Here is a 12,203-nt window from a genome sequence, read left to right as displayed (position 1 = left end):
GAGACTTGACAACCATGTGCAGGGACCAGCTACTCTAAAACCCAGAGGATCTGAGAATATAAACATAAAGAGATGACGCTAATGAGGAAGTATGTCGGTTTAGCATTGTCAGGCTGAAATATGGAAGGCCTTCCCTGAAGACAGCATTGACTGGATGTTATATGTGTATATATGATGTTCTAAAACCTTTATACACCATTCACCAGTGATGGTGGCTTTCCAGATATGCGTGCTGCTAATACACCCCCATACCATCAGAGATGCAGGCTGACAAAGTGAGCGCTGATAACAAGTTGGATGGTCCCTCTCTTTAGTTCAGAGGACATGAGGTCAGATTTGGATCCTGACTACAGAACAGTTTCTGGCCATTTTAACTGAGCTTTGGCCCACAGAAGACATCAGTGTTTCTGGATCATGCGTGGATGGCACAGTAAACTGTGTTTACACTGATGGCGTGACAGAAACACGCCTGTTTTTTAACACAATGCTGCTTCAGGGCCAACGATCACGGTCATCCATGTCCCTTCCACACAGAGATTTTCCCAGATACTCTGAATCTTTCGATCACATCATGTACTGCAGATGATGAGATATTCAATGTTTTTGCATTTTCACATTACTCTGAAATTGTTCCACAATTTGTAGACACATTGTTTTGCAGATTGGTGAACCTCCTCTGAGAAATTCAGTCTGTCTAAGATGCTTTTATTGGAAGCAAAATGTTCCTCCAGCTGTTATTTTATAGCGCTGCTTCCTTTTCCATTGACTTGTTTTGTCCATCCCAACTTCTTTGAGATGTATCTCTGAGATTTTACTGTTAATATAATGTGGCTTTATGAGATTTGCGATCCTTCTGTTTTGATACATTTTATGTGGCATCCTGACTTTTCTGGAATTGGGTTTGCAGAAGTTCATTTCTTTAATATAGTAGTACTTAGTCGTGCAAATACTAAAGATCACCTAATGTTTTTTTTATGGCGCATCAAATTGTAATATCTGCAAACAGAATTAAAATGATAAATTGTTAGTGATACTTCTTTGTCTGCCTCTTTTACTGCTGTCCTCACCATCACATAGCTCCCCACTCTGCCTCATTGTTTCCACTATACATCGTTATCTCATCACAGACAAATAACTTTAAGGTACCCACCACTGTGTCAGCCAGACACAACCCAGATACCATCAGATAAAACACCACCAGATGCTCATTGTTCTGTTAATCTTGGCGCCTTTTGGGAGATCCTGCTGCACTTAGTTCTGAGGGTATATACGGGTCTGTGGGTGTGGGTGTGGGCAGCTTCTTTTCACCTATCACTGGCATTTATCTTACGAGATCACAGTTTTGGAGTTTAAAGGTGTGGAAAACAATAAAGGAATCATATTTACTCTCCTTTTATATCTTTAGTCAGAAATGCTTTGCTTTTAAAATCCTTCCTACTTATTTCTGCTTAATTTTTGCATGTTAGCAACAAACTATATTGTACTTTTGTTTGCCATGAGCTGATATTTAGTAAGTGTTCTCCACCAAACACCAGCAGTTGTCTAAAAAAACACAAACTGTGTGGTTTTACAAGCGCTCGAGCTATCAAAACGTATTGTTGCCACATGCTCGGGCACCGTAATGCTGCATCGATTACTGTTGCTCTGAAGCAAGAAGCATCTGAGTTACCATCTGTCTTATTTTGGATCAAAGTGGGAGTCATTAGGCTGCAAACAGTAGTTTCTCCTTTTTCCTCATCTTAATATACATCTTACCACAAGTAAGCTTTTATTATACTAAGTGAAGGTCTTTCCAGCTTCTTGGGTAATGTCTCTGACTGCTTACTGCAAGAAAGGACGTAAACAAGCTGAGAGGAACTCTTTTCAGTCAACTCGCTTTGACCACAGTTTGTGGTTAAGTCAGAAACTAAATATACAAATCAAGCTGTTGGTGAAGCAGCAATAAATACCTCTGCTGTTAATTTCCTCCTTTGCCGCTACCTGCTGCCATCGTGTGAGGAAGTAAACGCAGAATAACACGGGACTGCTTTGAATGGGGCCATTGTCATAATCCATCCTTTTGAATCTCCATTATATCAGATTTTCTTTTAATCGGATTTAAAAGCCCTTAAAAGTTTGCAGGGTTGAGAAAGTCTGAAAAGAAAGCCAAAAGTTTTCAAAGTAAATGGAGAACTTAAATGTGAATGCATAAGCTCCCTTGCTCTTTCTCCCTTTACCCAGCTTATCACATCTTATTCTATTAAAAATGATTTTATTTTTTCAGTAGAAATAGAGGAACTGAAGGCTGATTAAACAGAGTTTTGCAGTGAATGGGGAGTGTGGGGATAGCTGGACTGGAACATAAAGGGTTGAGTCTGAATGAACTGAAAAGCAAAGACTGTCGAGCTGGCAGTTGGAGGTTTGGACGGTGCATGGCAGACGGAGATCGGGCAGACAGACAGCGGAAAAGATGAAGTTTAGAAATCATAAAGGCACGTTGGATTAAAACTTTTGACACGGGGAGCTTAATTAGCAGCAGTAGAGATGGGAGTTACATAGAAATTGGAATAAAGCAGCTGAAGATCATCGAGGTCTGGATGAAACACTGGGGTAGATGCCACGTCTAATCCTACAGACTTGTACTGCCTACTTTTCCTTTTTCTATTTGTCTTAGTTTATTCCATAAGACATGTGAGAGGGAGAGGCGAGGAGAACACGAGGAGAGACATCGAGATGCAGCTGTATTGTCTGTCCGTTGCTTTGTTACAGCCTATTTTTGTGTTTTATGATCAAATATGTCAGACAAAGATAACTGCTCATGAAAAAGAACATATACATGCAGTGGCATAGAACATCTATGTGAAAAGTCACCAGAGTAGAAACATTTCTGCAGAGAACTTTAAATCCTCAGTTAATCAGGCGCTTCAGCAAACTTTGTTCTGTCAGATAAAAACCATGTCGGACAGGGCAAAACACAAGCTACAGGAGCGAGAAGATAAACGCTGACGACACGAGCAGTGCATTATGGGAAGTCCTCATAATTTAACATATATTTAACTACATCACTGAGGTCATCACTGTGGAGATGCTCCTGAAGTTTTCATCAAAAGAAAGATCTGATTTTTTAAGTAACCACTGATAGTAAGTGGAGCGGACTGCTGCCTAACAACAGGCATTTTAAAATCCTGTTTGAAAACCAATTTTTATTCTTTGGATTAAAAAAAAAATCATTTGTTTATATTTTCCTTGTTTTTTATGTTTTAATTGTGATTTTATTGTTTTAGCCATGCAGGAATTTTACTACTTTTAAACATGGATATAAATTAATCAACTCAACAAACTAGAGAAATGAAAAAAAGCCTGAATAAGTAACCAGGGGACAAAGGGAACAGAGGGAAAGGGAGACATAAGGAGAAAAAACTGGAGCTCGTGAGCCGTTCGTAGTCAGAAACAGCGAGTTGTGACTGATTGGATTATTTTTGCTTTTCGTTTAAACAAAAACCAGCGAGGCGCCTGCTTTGCTTCAGATGCACATCAGCTCGTTTGATTTAAGAAAAGATGTTTTAGCATGGCGTTGACGAGTGGCTGATAATGGCGTACATTTCTGTTTACATTGTGAAGATGAAAAAATACAAATCATTCTTTCTGTTATCTCCACAGAGTGCAGCTCGGACTGCCAGCGCTGCACAGCAGACCTCCAGACGGGCGTCGGCAGCATCTGTCTGTGGTGCAAAGCGCCAAGAACGTGGCTGCTGGGCGATCACTGTGTCTCTCACTGTCCTCTGGGTCATTATGGCTGGCATGGAGCCTGCATCAGTAAGGACTTTTTACTTCTCTGCCTTTGTACAAGAAGGTCAGAGGTCAGGCAGTAGCTTTCTTTAATGTAGGGAAATCTAATCAAAGCTTTTGTGTTTTATTCATCAATCAAACCTCCTCCTCCTTGACCTGGGAGGGCTTGTTTCTCCACCCTCTGCTGACCTGAAAACAACAAGCAGGAGAAACACTTAAAGTAAATGTTTAAACAAACAATTGCTCTAGAAAAGAATTTCTAATTATCCCCTCATCCTCTTCAAAGCCATCCTCCGCATTGTCTCCATTATCCTTATCCTCATCATACCTGGTCATTATTATTATCGTCCTCCTGCTCCTCCTCCTCGTCCTCCTCCTCATCCTGTGGTTCAGCCGCTGAGCAGCTGTAACAGCCTCCACACTGATCTGCTGCGAATCTGCGCACGGGTCTAAATGCAGAGCGTGAACAGGAAGCCTCTGGCTTTAAGAGTAAAACCTCAGGAGTCTCATTTAGCTTAGCTGCAGGCAATAGCATACAAACACATTCATGCACACACAGTGACTACAACAGCTATATGAAGAAAGCACAAGATAGAGGAAAAATAGCTCCTGTGGACACAGAACAAACCTCTCAGGTCAAACATGTGCTACACAACAGGTAGGTGGGTGGATGGGTACATTTTATTAGCTACATGTTTGCACATCTGCCTCTATCCTGGTGCTGATTCAGGCCAGATGATGAATTTTTACATCAGATTCATATTTTTATGCCGTGGTTAGTGTGCTTAGCAGTGTGTGGTGCTGGGCTGTGCAGTGTCTAAGGATGAGGAGCAGATGACTCTGAGTGACTGTATCCTTGATAATAACGCGATACACTTATTAGATAAGTTAATATTTTTTAACTCAACAGTTTGGGTTGGAAAAGACTTTTTCCATCCTTCCCTTCTCTCAGCCGCTTACTCAGTTCAGACTTACTGGGGGAGCTGGGCTAACACATAGAGACAGATAAGGATTCACATTGATGTGGTTGGACTGAGGGAGTACCTGGAGAGAACATGCACACTTCAAAACAAAACACAGCACTGGGCCGTCCTCAGATTTGAACTCTGGGCCTTCTTGCTGCAAGGCAACAGCTAACAGCTGAACCACTGTGCCGCCTTTTGTCGTCAAGAAACCGATGATTCAGTGTTGTGTCCATCTGTTTTTGACAACTTCAAAGAGGGTTTATAGCTTAAAAAAACCTTTTCCATCTGAGTTTTTCTTGTATTGCAATTCTTTAACAGTCAAAACTACTAAAATGACTTTATTCTCACTACAGGGTCATGTTTAACGTTTAAGGAAGTAAACACAGAACAACAAAGGACTACGTTTATTGTCACAATCCATCCTTTTGGATCAGTGTCTTTCTGATATCTTCTCCAACATATCAGATTATCTTTTTTGAAAGTTCTTACAAGTTTACAGGTTTGAGAAAGTCTAAATAGAAAGCCAAAAGTTTCTATTTTATTAAAAATGATTTTATTTTTTCAAATCAAATCAAATCAAATCACTTTTATTGTCACATCACATGTGCAGGTACATTGGTACAACACATGTGAGTGAAATTCTTGTGTGCGAGCTTCACAAGCAACAGAGTTGTGCAAAATACAATATTTTCAGTAGAAATAGAGGAATTTGAAGGCCGATTAAGCCGGGTTTTACAGTGAATGGAGAGTCTGGGGATAGTTGGACTGGAACATAAAGGCTTGAGGCTGAATGAACAGAGAAGCAAAGACTGTCGAGCTGGCAGTTGGCGGTATGGAGGGCGCATGGCAGACGGAGGAAAAGATAAAGTTTAGAAATCATAAAGGCACGCTGGATTAAAACCTTTGACATGGAGGGTTTAATTAGCAGCATAGAAATTCCATCGAACTTGGAACGAAACAATCGACAAACGTCAAGGATGTCGAGGTGATGCTGGGATAGACACAAACAAACACAGACAGCACGTCTACTTCCTGTTTTTAGAGCTGTTTACAGCCTTTTGTTGCCCGCATCCCAACATGTTCCTGCCATCAAAATCTAAGTTGGCCAGTATTTTTCACAACGTAATAAAATGGCTCATTTTAAATATTTGATATGTTTTCAATGTTAAACCACGAGTAAAATCTCAAATCATTGCATTCTGTTCTTATTTACATTTAACACGGTCTGCCAGCTTTTTGGGAACTTAGGTTATATTTCTATGTCACTGCATGTCCATAAAAGGTGACGTTTTTTTCCCCAGAATGCCATCCATCATGCGAGGCCTGCAGTGGGGCTGGGCCGCTCTCTTGTACTTCCTGCCCTGCCAACAGCGTTCTCTTGCCATCTGGACTCTGTGCCCCCAAATGTCCCCTTGGATACTATAACAATGGCCAAAGTATCTGCCAGGGTTAGTGAAAACACACACACACACACACACACACACACACACACATATACACAAGCTTACTGTGAATGTTAAAAATATGCCTTTGCTATGTTACTATTTTGGTTTGTTAAGGTCCTTTCCTGTTAGCTGCACTCTATGTTTGCACTGAGAAGACTGTCTGCATATATAACTGCTAAGGAGTGTCTAATTAAATCATAGACTTTTACTTACCATTACAAATTTACAAACTTCTTGGACACATCAGGCAATATTAATGGTGAGATTATTTAATTAAAATGCCCCAAAAAACACCAAAACCACAAACACAGCCAAACAAGTCTAGTTCAGAGACTCCGGTTAGTGAAGGTGAAGCTTAGCAGACACCTACAGGCTACAGACAAGGGCCACACACTGATTTTCAGCTCCAACACAAGCAACAATGTTGGATGAGTTATTAAAAATAATAATCCTGGTACGGTTGTTATAAAGAAGGATACTATCCACAGAGACCCGTAAAAATGTGTTTCTGCTGGAAACTTTTTAACGTGGAAGTTGATGGGTATTAGCTTACTGCTACTTTTTAGTTTGGCACAACTCGTAAAACAGAGCGAAATGCAGCACGCACGTACAGAAAACCAAAAAGCCAACTTGTTGTTTGCGTGAAACAAGTTCATCTATAAGTCAGGCAGATAAAATTGAACGAATTGCCTGAATTGAATTCCAGACAGAGTGGGCAGAGGGCGAAAACAGGCACAAACAAAAAGGACCATTCATGGCACAAAAGTTTAGTGAAAGTTCACAAAGACGGTGTGTCAGAAAATGAATGGTGAGTCAGTGGAATATACGCTGAAAGTAATGAGTGAAGCAGAGAAGCCGGTGGGAAAGTGATGTAGGTAGTCATGAAAACAGGCCATCAACACCGAAAGAATGCTAAGACGATATTTTTACATTTTACAGACAGATCCCAGACTCAATGAACAAGTAAGTGCAGTTAGTTGGTGTTTTAATTACTCAGTACTCCTTCAGTTCTGTTTGTGTTGTGAGGGCCTCTTTAAGCTGCGAGAGGTGGGGTACATCCTGGTCAGACTGCCTCCTTATTACAGACACACAAGGTCAATTTAGAATCACTTATTAACCTCACATTCATGTGTTTAGGAGGAATTTTGGCAATCGATGCATCCGACACAGCCACATTCAGGCAGTTTATGGTGTTGGCTGGTGTTTCACATTTTCCTCACTAGTCCGTCAACCTTTTCTGTTCTCTGCAGCATGTGACAGCCAGTGCCTGACGTGCGAGACGCCCGGGGTTTGTACGTCCTGCCGTGACCCGGCCAAGGTGCTGCTGTTCGGAGAATGCCAGTACGACAGCTGCGCCCATCAGTACTACCTCAACACCACGACCCGCACCTGCAGAGGTACGCTGCCAAGTCGCCTGACAACCTCACACAAAATGCACTGGTGCAGTGAGGCAAGGGGGATTAATAATGAGGATATGCAGTGCACCCTTTATGATATTCGTAAATTGCTCTTCATCCATATTGCATGTAGTGTACTGTGCTACATTGAGTTTATAGGCTCCATCAATCAAGTAATAAACTGTAGAACCAGGTATGCAAATGCTACACATTGTGTGTGCATTTTAACTCAGTATTACATCTTCCTGTGCACAGAGACATTGATGCATGAGCCTCAGGGGATCCCGGGCCTGAGTGAATAGTGATCCCTTTTTTCACCACTGTTTATATATTTAAATACCCACTAATCAGCCTTGCTTGCATTTTTTCAGGCTGGAACTCAATAATAAGACACGTGAAAATGTGTTTTTTATCCGTTTTCCTTTTTCCGGATCAAAGAATAATGACTGCATAAGATTTAATTTCAGCCCATGACTGTTGTTACGCTGATGTACCATATGCTTTAATTCACAGTAAGTTATTTCACATAAAGCGGAAATCACCCTTTATCACTGATTCAGTCCAGTGCAGTAAGGGTTTTCCAGGTATCGGGGGCCCAAAGGAACCGGTCCCAGAGGCTGAACCAACACTGCACATGTCTGTTATGGGATTAGAAGCTAAGCTAGCTGCTCCGGGCTAAATAAACATTTTGATTCCCTCTGAGCCAGCGAGCAGCGCCTCCCACTTAGACAGGTGGTTTTTAGCCATCCAGCTCATGATGGTGTTTACCCCCCTGGTTAGGGTTAGGGTTAGGGTTAGATGCACCCAGAGAGTTAAAAGCACCACGGCTATCAGCTCTCTCAAAAACCAAAACAGCTTCGAGAAACTTTGGGAGCTTTCATTTCACAGCCTCGGGGGAGCTTTCAAAGTTCTCAGAGAGAGTCTCTTACAAACCCTTAAGCACTACCAAAACCTACATTTGTTTGGTTTTATCAGTGATCTTTGTCCACTGAGAAATCCCTCATTTACATCTCAGATCCCACCGTTTGCCTCCCACTATCACCTAAAAACAAAGGTAGATGCTGAAGACAGACTAAGAGATGAACTAGTTTTCATGGTGGCTGTTAAACAAAATGACGAAATTATATATATTATATATATATTAGAGATGGCACGATACCACTTTTTTATGTCCGATACCGATACCGATATCATAAATTTGGATATCTGCCGATACCGATATGAATCCGATATAGTGTTTTTTAATCAACAAAACTGTTTTTTAAAATATCTTGCTGCATTTTGCAAGTCTGCAAGTTCATACTCAAGTTTAAAACAACAACTACACTAAAGCTATTCTGTTATACCTGTATACAAAAAAAATATTTCATAGTTCAGCAATACTGATCAATCTAATAAACTTAGACCTACACCATCCTCCCTATTCTGGTATTTTAAAGAGTACTTAGCGTAAATATTAAGCAACCTAACTAATAGGGTTCCAACTCCCAGCAACAACAAAAATAAATAAATAAAAAATAGGGAACCACCCCTCACGCTCCACCTCATGATGCTTAATCAACGTAATCAACCTTAATTTGATGCAGTGTGAAAAAAAATGCACAGAAATCAATTATTTTTCAAGAAATATTAAATAGATTCAACATCTTTCTTCAACAAAATTGCAGACTGCACAGATGGTACCTTCCCAAAGGAAAATGTACTATAGCTTACTAGGGTATATATATTAGACTTAATAGTCACTATATACAGTAATTGACTTCTATTCATTTTACATCAAATTAAAACTTTGGCTGTCAGATAATTATTTATTAAAAGCTAGACATTTTAAATGAGAATAAGAAAGAAAAGTATGTCTTTGTGCCCCCTTTTCCCTGTTAATGCCCTATCGGCCCCCCTGGCTAAACTTTGCTAGATCCGCCCCTGCACAGTTACCAGCGTCAGCTACGTAGAAAAAGATCCTGGTGTAGAAAGTAATATTAAATAAATTGTAACAACAGCTTATCAAGCTTAAACGTTCTGCTGTTGTTCAGCCGCTGGTTTCCTCTTTCTGGCGCAAAGTGGACCAAAAACAAACAAGAGAGACTCACGACAGAAAAGCCGATCAGCTGATCATTAGCAGTTTCACGATTGAAGTAGCAGCCAGAGAGCGAGAGGCAGTCGCTCGTTAAGCTTAACGTGGGAATGCTTTACAAACATTCAGAGATGGACTTACACACTTGCTTTACTTCTCTCGGGGATAACTTTGTCGGAGATGAAATGCCAGGTTGCTAGCGAAGCTCCAAATGCTATCCAGACCACCGACAGGTCCCGCATGCCACAGCTGCTCTATCACGTGATGCATACTGCTCCGACGTTCTGAGGCGAGTTACGGAGTGTTGCAAGTTTTGTGAGGTGCTTTCGTGATATTTAATGGATCGGATTACATTTTTTATTTTTCTCCGATATCCGATCCAGTAATTTAGGTCAGTATCGGACCGATACCGATACGTAATATCGGATCGGTCCATCTCTAATATATATATATATTGCCATAATATAAACAAAAAAATCAAAGATTGACCCCAAGGAAAACTTGCATGAGGAAATTAGAATATTAATTAACTTAGCATCACAGCAGGAGGTCCAAACATCCATCTCAGCTGCATGCTGTATATTTAAGGAAGGACGCTGCCACCATGTTATTAGCCATAGGTTTGTAAAGCATACTGGATCACTGTGTTGTTTTATTGAAGACTGAGGTGATTTGTGGATGAAAGGCTGGAGTTCTCAGCAGACTATCAATTACTAGAACCAAAACGGAAGAAAAACGTTTTGGACCAAGCACAAAGCCGTGCTATTACTCAGATCGTTTCGTTTAAAGTGATCTGAAAGACACCAACACCACAAAGATGGTGCCAGGTCCACTTCACTGATTCACATGAACGGCACTAATGCCCAGACACCAGTCGCCTCGCTGACATGTGTCCCTTTTTCAGAGTTCAGCTTGATGTGTTCAGAAGTTTTCTGGGCTACAGTTATGGCTAATTTGTATATTTGATACGTTTTAAGAAAATGTAGCATTTCACTGTATGTGTAGTTGCTCTACAAACTGTATATCCTGCTTAGTTTCATCTTCAGGTTTAATACAAATGTAGAAGGTCATACAAGCATGAAGAGTCCCAACTGTGCTTCATTTTCGTGCCTGTATTAATTGTGCACAGGACAAACAACAGATGTGCAGGTGATGAGAGAGAAAGAAGCACAAATGGCTTTAAAATCAATCCTATAGAGAAAAAAAAGTTGATTAATCTCTTTTGGTCTCTCGCCCTCCCTCTCTTCTGTTCTGTTCTCACTATTTGCTCTCACCTCTAAAATCCCCTCACTTCTAATCCCAATGTCCCAACACACACACGCACGTACACCTCCTCCTCTCACTCCTTTTCTGCTACCGTCCATCCTGTTTGCAGAGTGTGACTGGAGCTGCAATGCCTGTAAAGGCCCCCTGAGGACTGACTGCCTGCAATGCATGGAGGCCTACGTGTTGCAGGAGGGAGTGTGCACACAGGGGTGCTCCTTTGGCTCCTATCGGGATGGAGACAGATGCCTCGGTCAGTCCAACAAAAAGCAGATAAATTGACCCACTTCACATGCAGTCGGTGCTATTGTAGCTGCACAAAGAGCTTCCTCTGGGCTTTTACACTGTTGTTTGTACATTTGTGTCCATTTGAAGTTGTTTTTCCTAATCGATTGCTAACGCAGCCAATCTTAATAAAGCAGATAATCAGCAGCAGCTGAACTAAAAGGTTCCTTAAAAGAGCTTTTATATGTAGAAGTTGTATGAACTGGCCAAATCAACTGCATGGACTGGTGTATAGCACTTTTCTACTCTCAGCAAGCCTCATTCACTCAGTCACACACATTCATACAAGCCTAAGCAAACTGATTAATGCATGTGTGCATTAATCAGTCTGTAATACAGCTTCTGTGTGACTCCATGTTACTTTTTTCACCGGTGCTAGTAGCCAAAAAACACATTAAGAAAATATCTGGTGATAAAATAAATAATGTCTTTAACTCAGTTACTATATCACTGTTTTTTTCAAATGTTTTGCTGTCTGTGGCAGGCTGTGATGATCACTGTTTGGACTGTCGAGGTCCTGGACAGTGCCAGGAATGCCAGCCTCCCTACGCCACGCTGCACGGCCAGTGTGTGCTCGAATGTGGCAGGAACTACTTCCTGGATGCATCTTCCAAAGCTTGCAAATGTAAGAATATACATCTTCTTTTTATTCTATTTCTATATGTAGTGATAGACTTTTAAAGACTGTTTCTATGAAGATCAGAGTATTAATTTAGTTTGAAAAATAAATTTATAATAGACATTTAAAACATTTAAAGTTGAAGACTTGTGTAAAAACAAAAAGAAGCATTTTTCTAATTTGAATAATATTTGAATAATTTGGATCTTTTCCTTCAGCTTGCTCGTCCGACTGCGTGCTCTGCGACGGGAACGGACTCTGCAGAGCTTGTCGTAATCAGACCTACCTCATGGAAGGATACTGCACTCCTGACTGTGGACATGGATACTATGCAGACCAGAAGACCAGGACCTGTCACGGTGATAACATGATGCCTATGTTGGTTTT

The 12,203-nt window shown here is 40.9% G+C and overlaps 1 protein-coding gene across 1 annotated transcript in view; it reads left to right on the top strand.

Moving 5' to 3' along the window:
- fras1 (Fraser extracellular matrix complex subunit 1) overlaps positions 1 to 12,203 on the top strand; it is a 299,016-nt gene that overhangs the window by 182,601 nt on the left and 104,212 nt on the right. The window contains exons 20-25 of the mRNA XM_085476387.1: positions 3,640 to 3,795; positions 6,035 to 6,181; positions 7,429 to 7,575; positions 11,025 to 11,165; positions 11,682 to 11,822; positions 12,035 to 12,175. Coding sequence (XP_085332513.1) covers positions 3,640 to 3,795; positions 6,035 to 6,181; positions 7,429 to 7,575; positions 11,025 to 11,165; positions 11,682 to 11,822; positions 12,035 to 12,175 — 873 coding nt within the window. The remainder of the gene's footprint in view (positions 1 to 3,639; positions 3,796 to 6,034; positions 6,182 to 7,428; positions 7,576 to 11,024; positions 11,166 to 11,681; positions 11,823 to 12,034; positions 12,176 to 12,203) is intronic.

Source organism: Copadichromis virginalis, linkage group LG12 (genome assembly GCF_057382275.1).
Source record: "Copadichromis virginalis isolate Kocher_CV1m ecotype Utaka linkage group LG12, C_Virginalis_male_GT1.1, whole genome shotgun sequence".
Classification (NCBI taxonomy): domain Eukaryota; kingdom Metazoa; phylum Chordata; class Actinopteri; order Cichliformes; family Cichlidae; genus Copadichromis; species Copadichromis virginalis.
The sequence above is the reverse complement of the archived record's forward strand: the minus strand, read 5'-3'. Positions and strand labels throughout refer to the sequence as shown.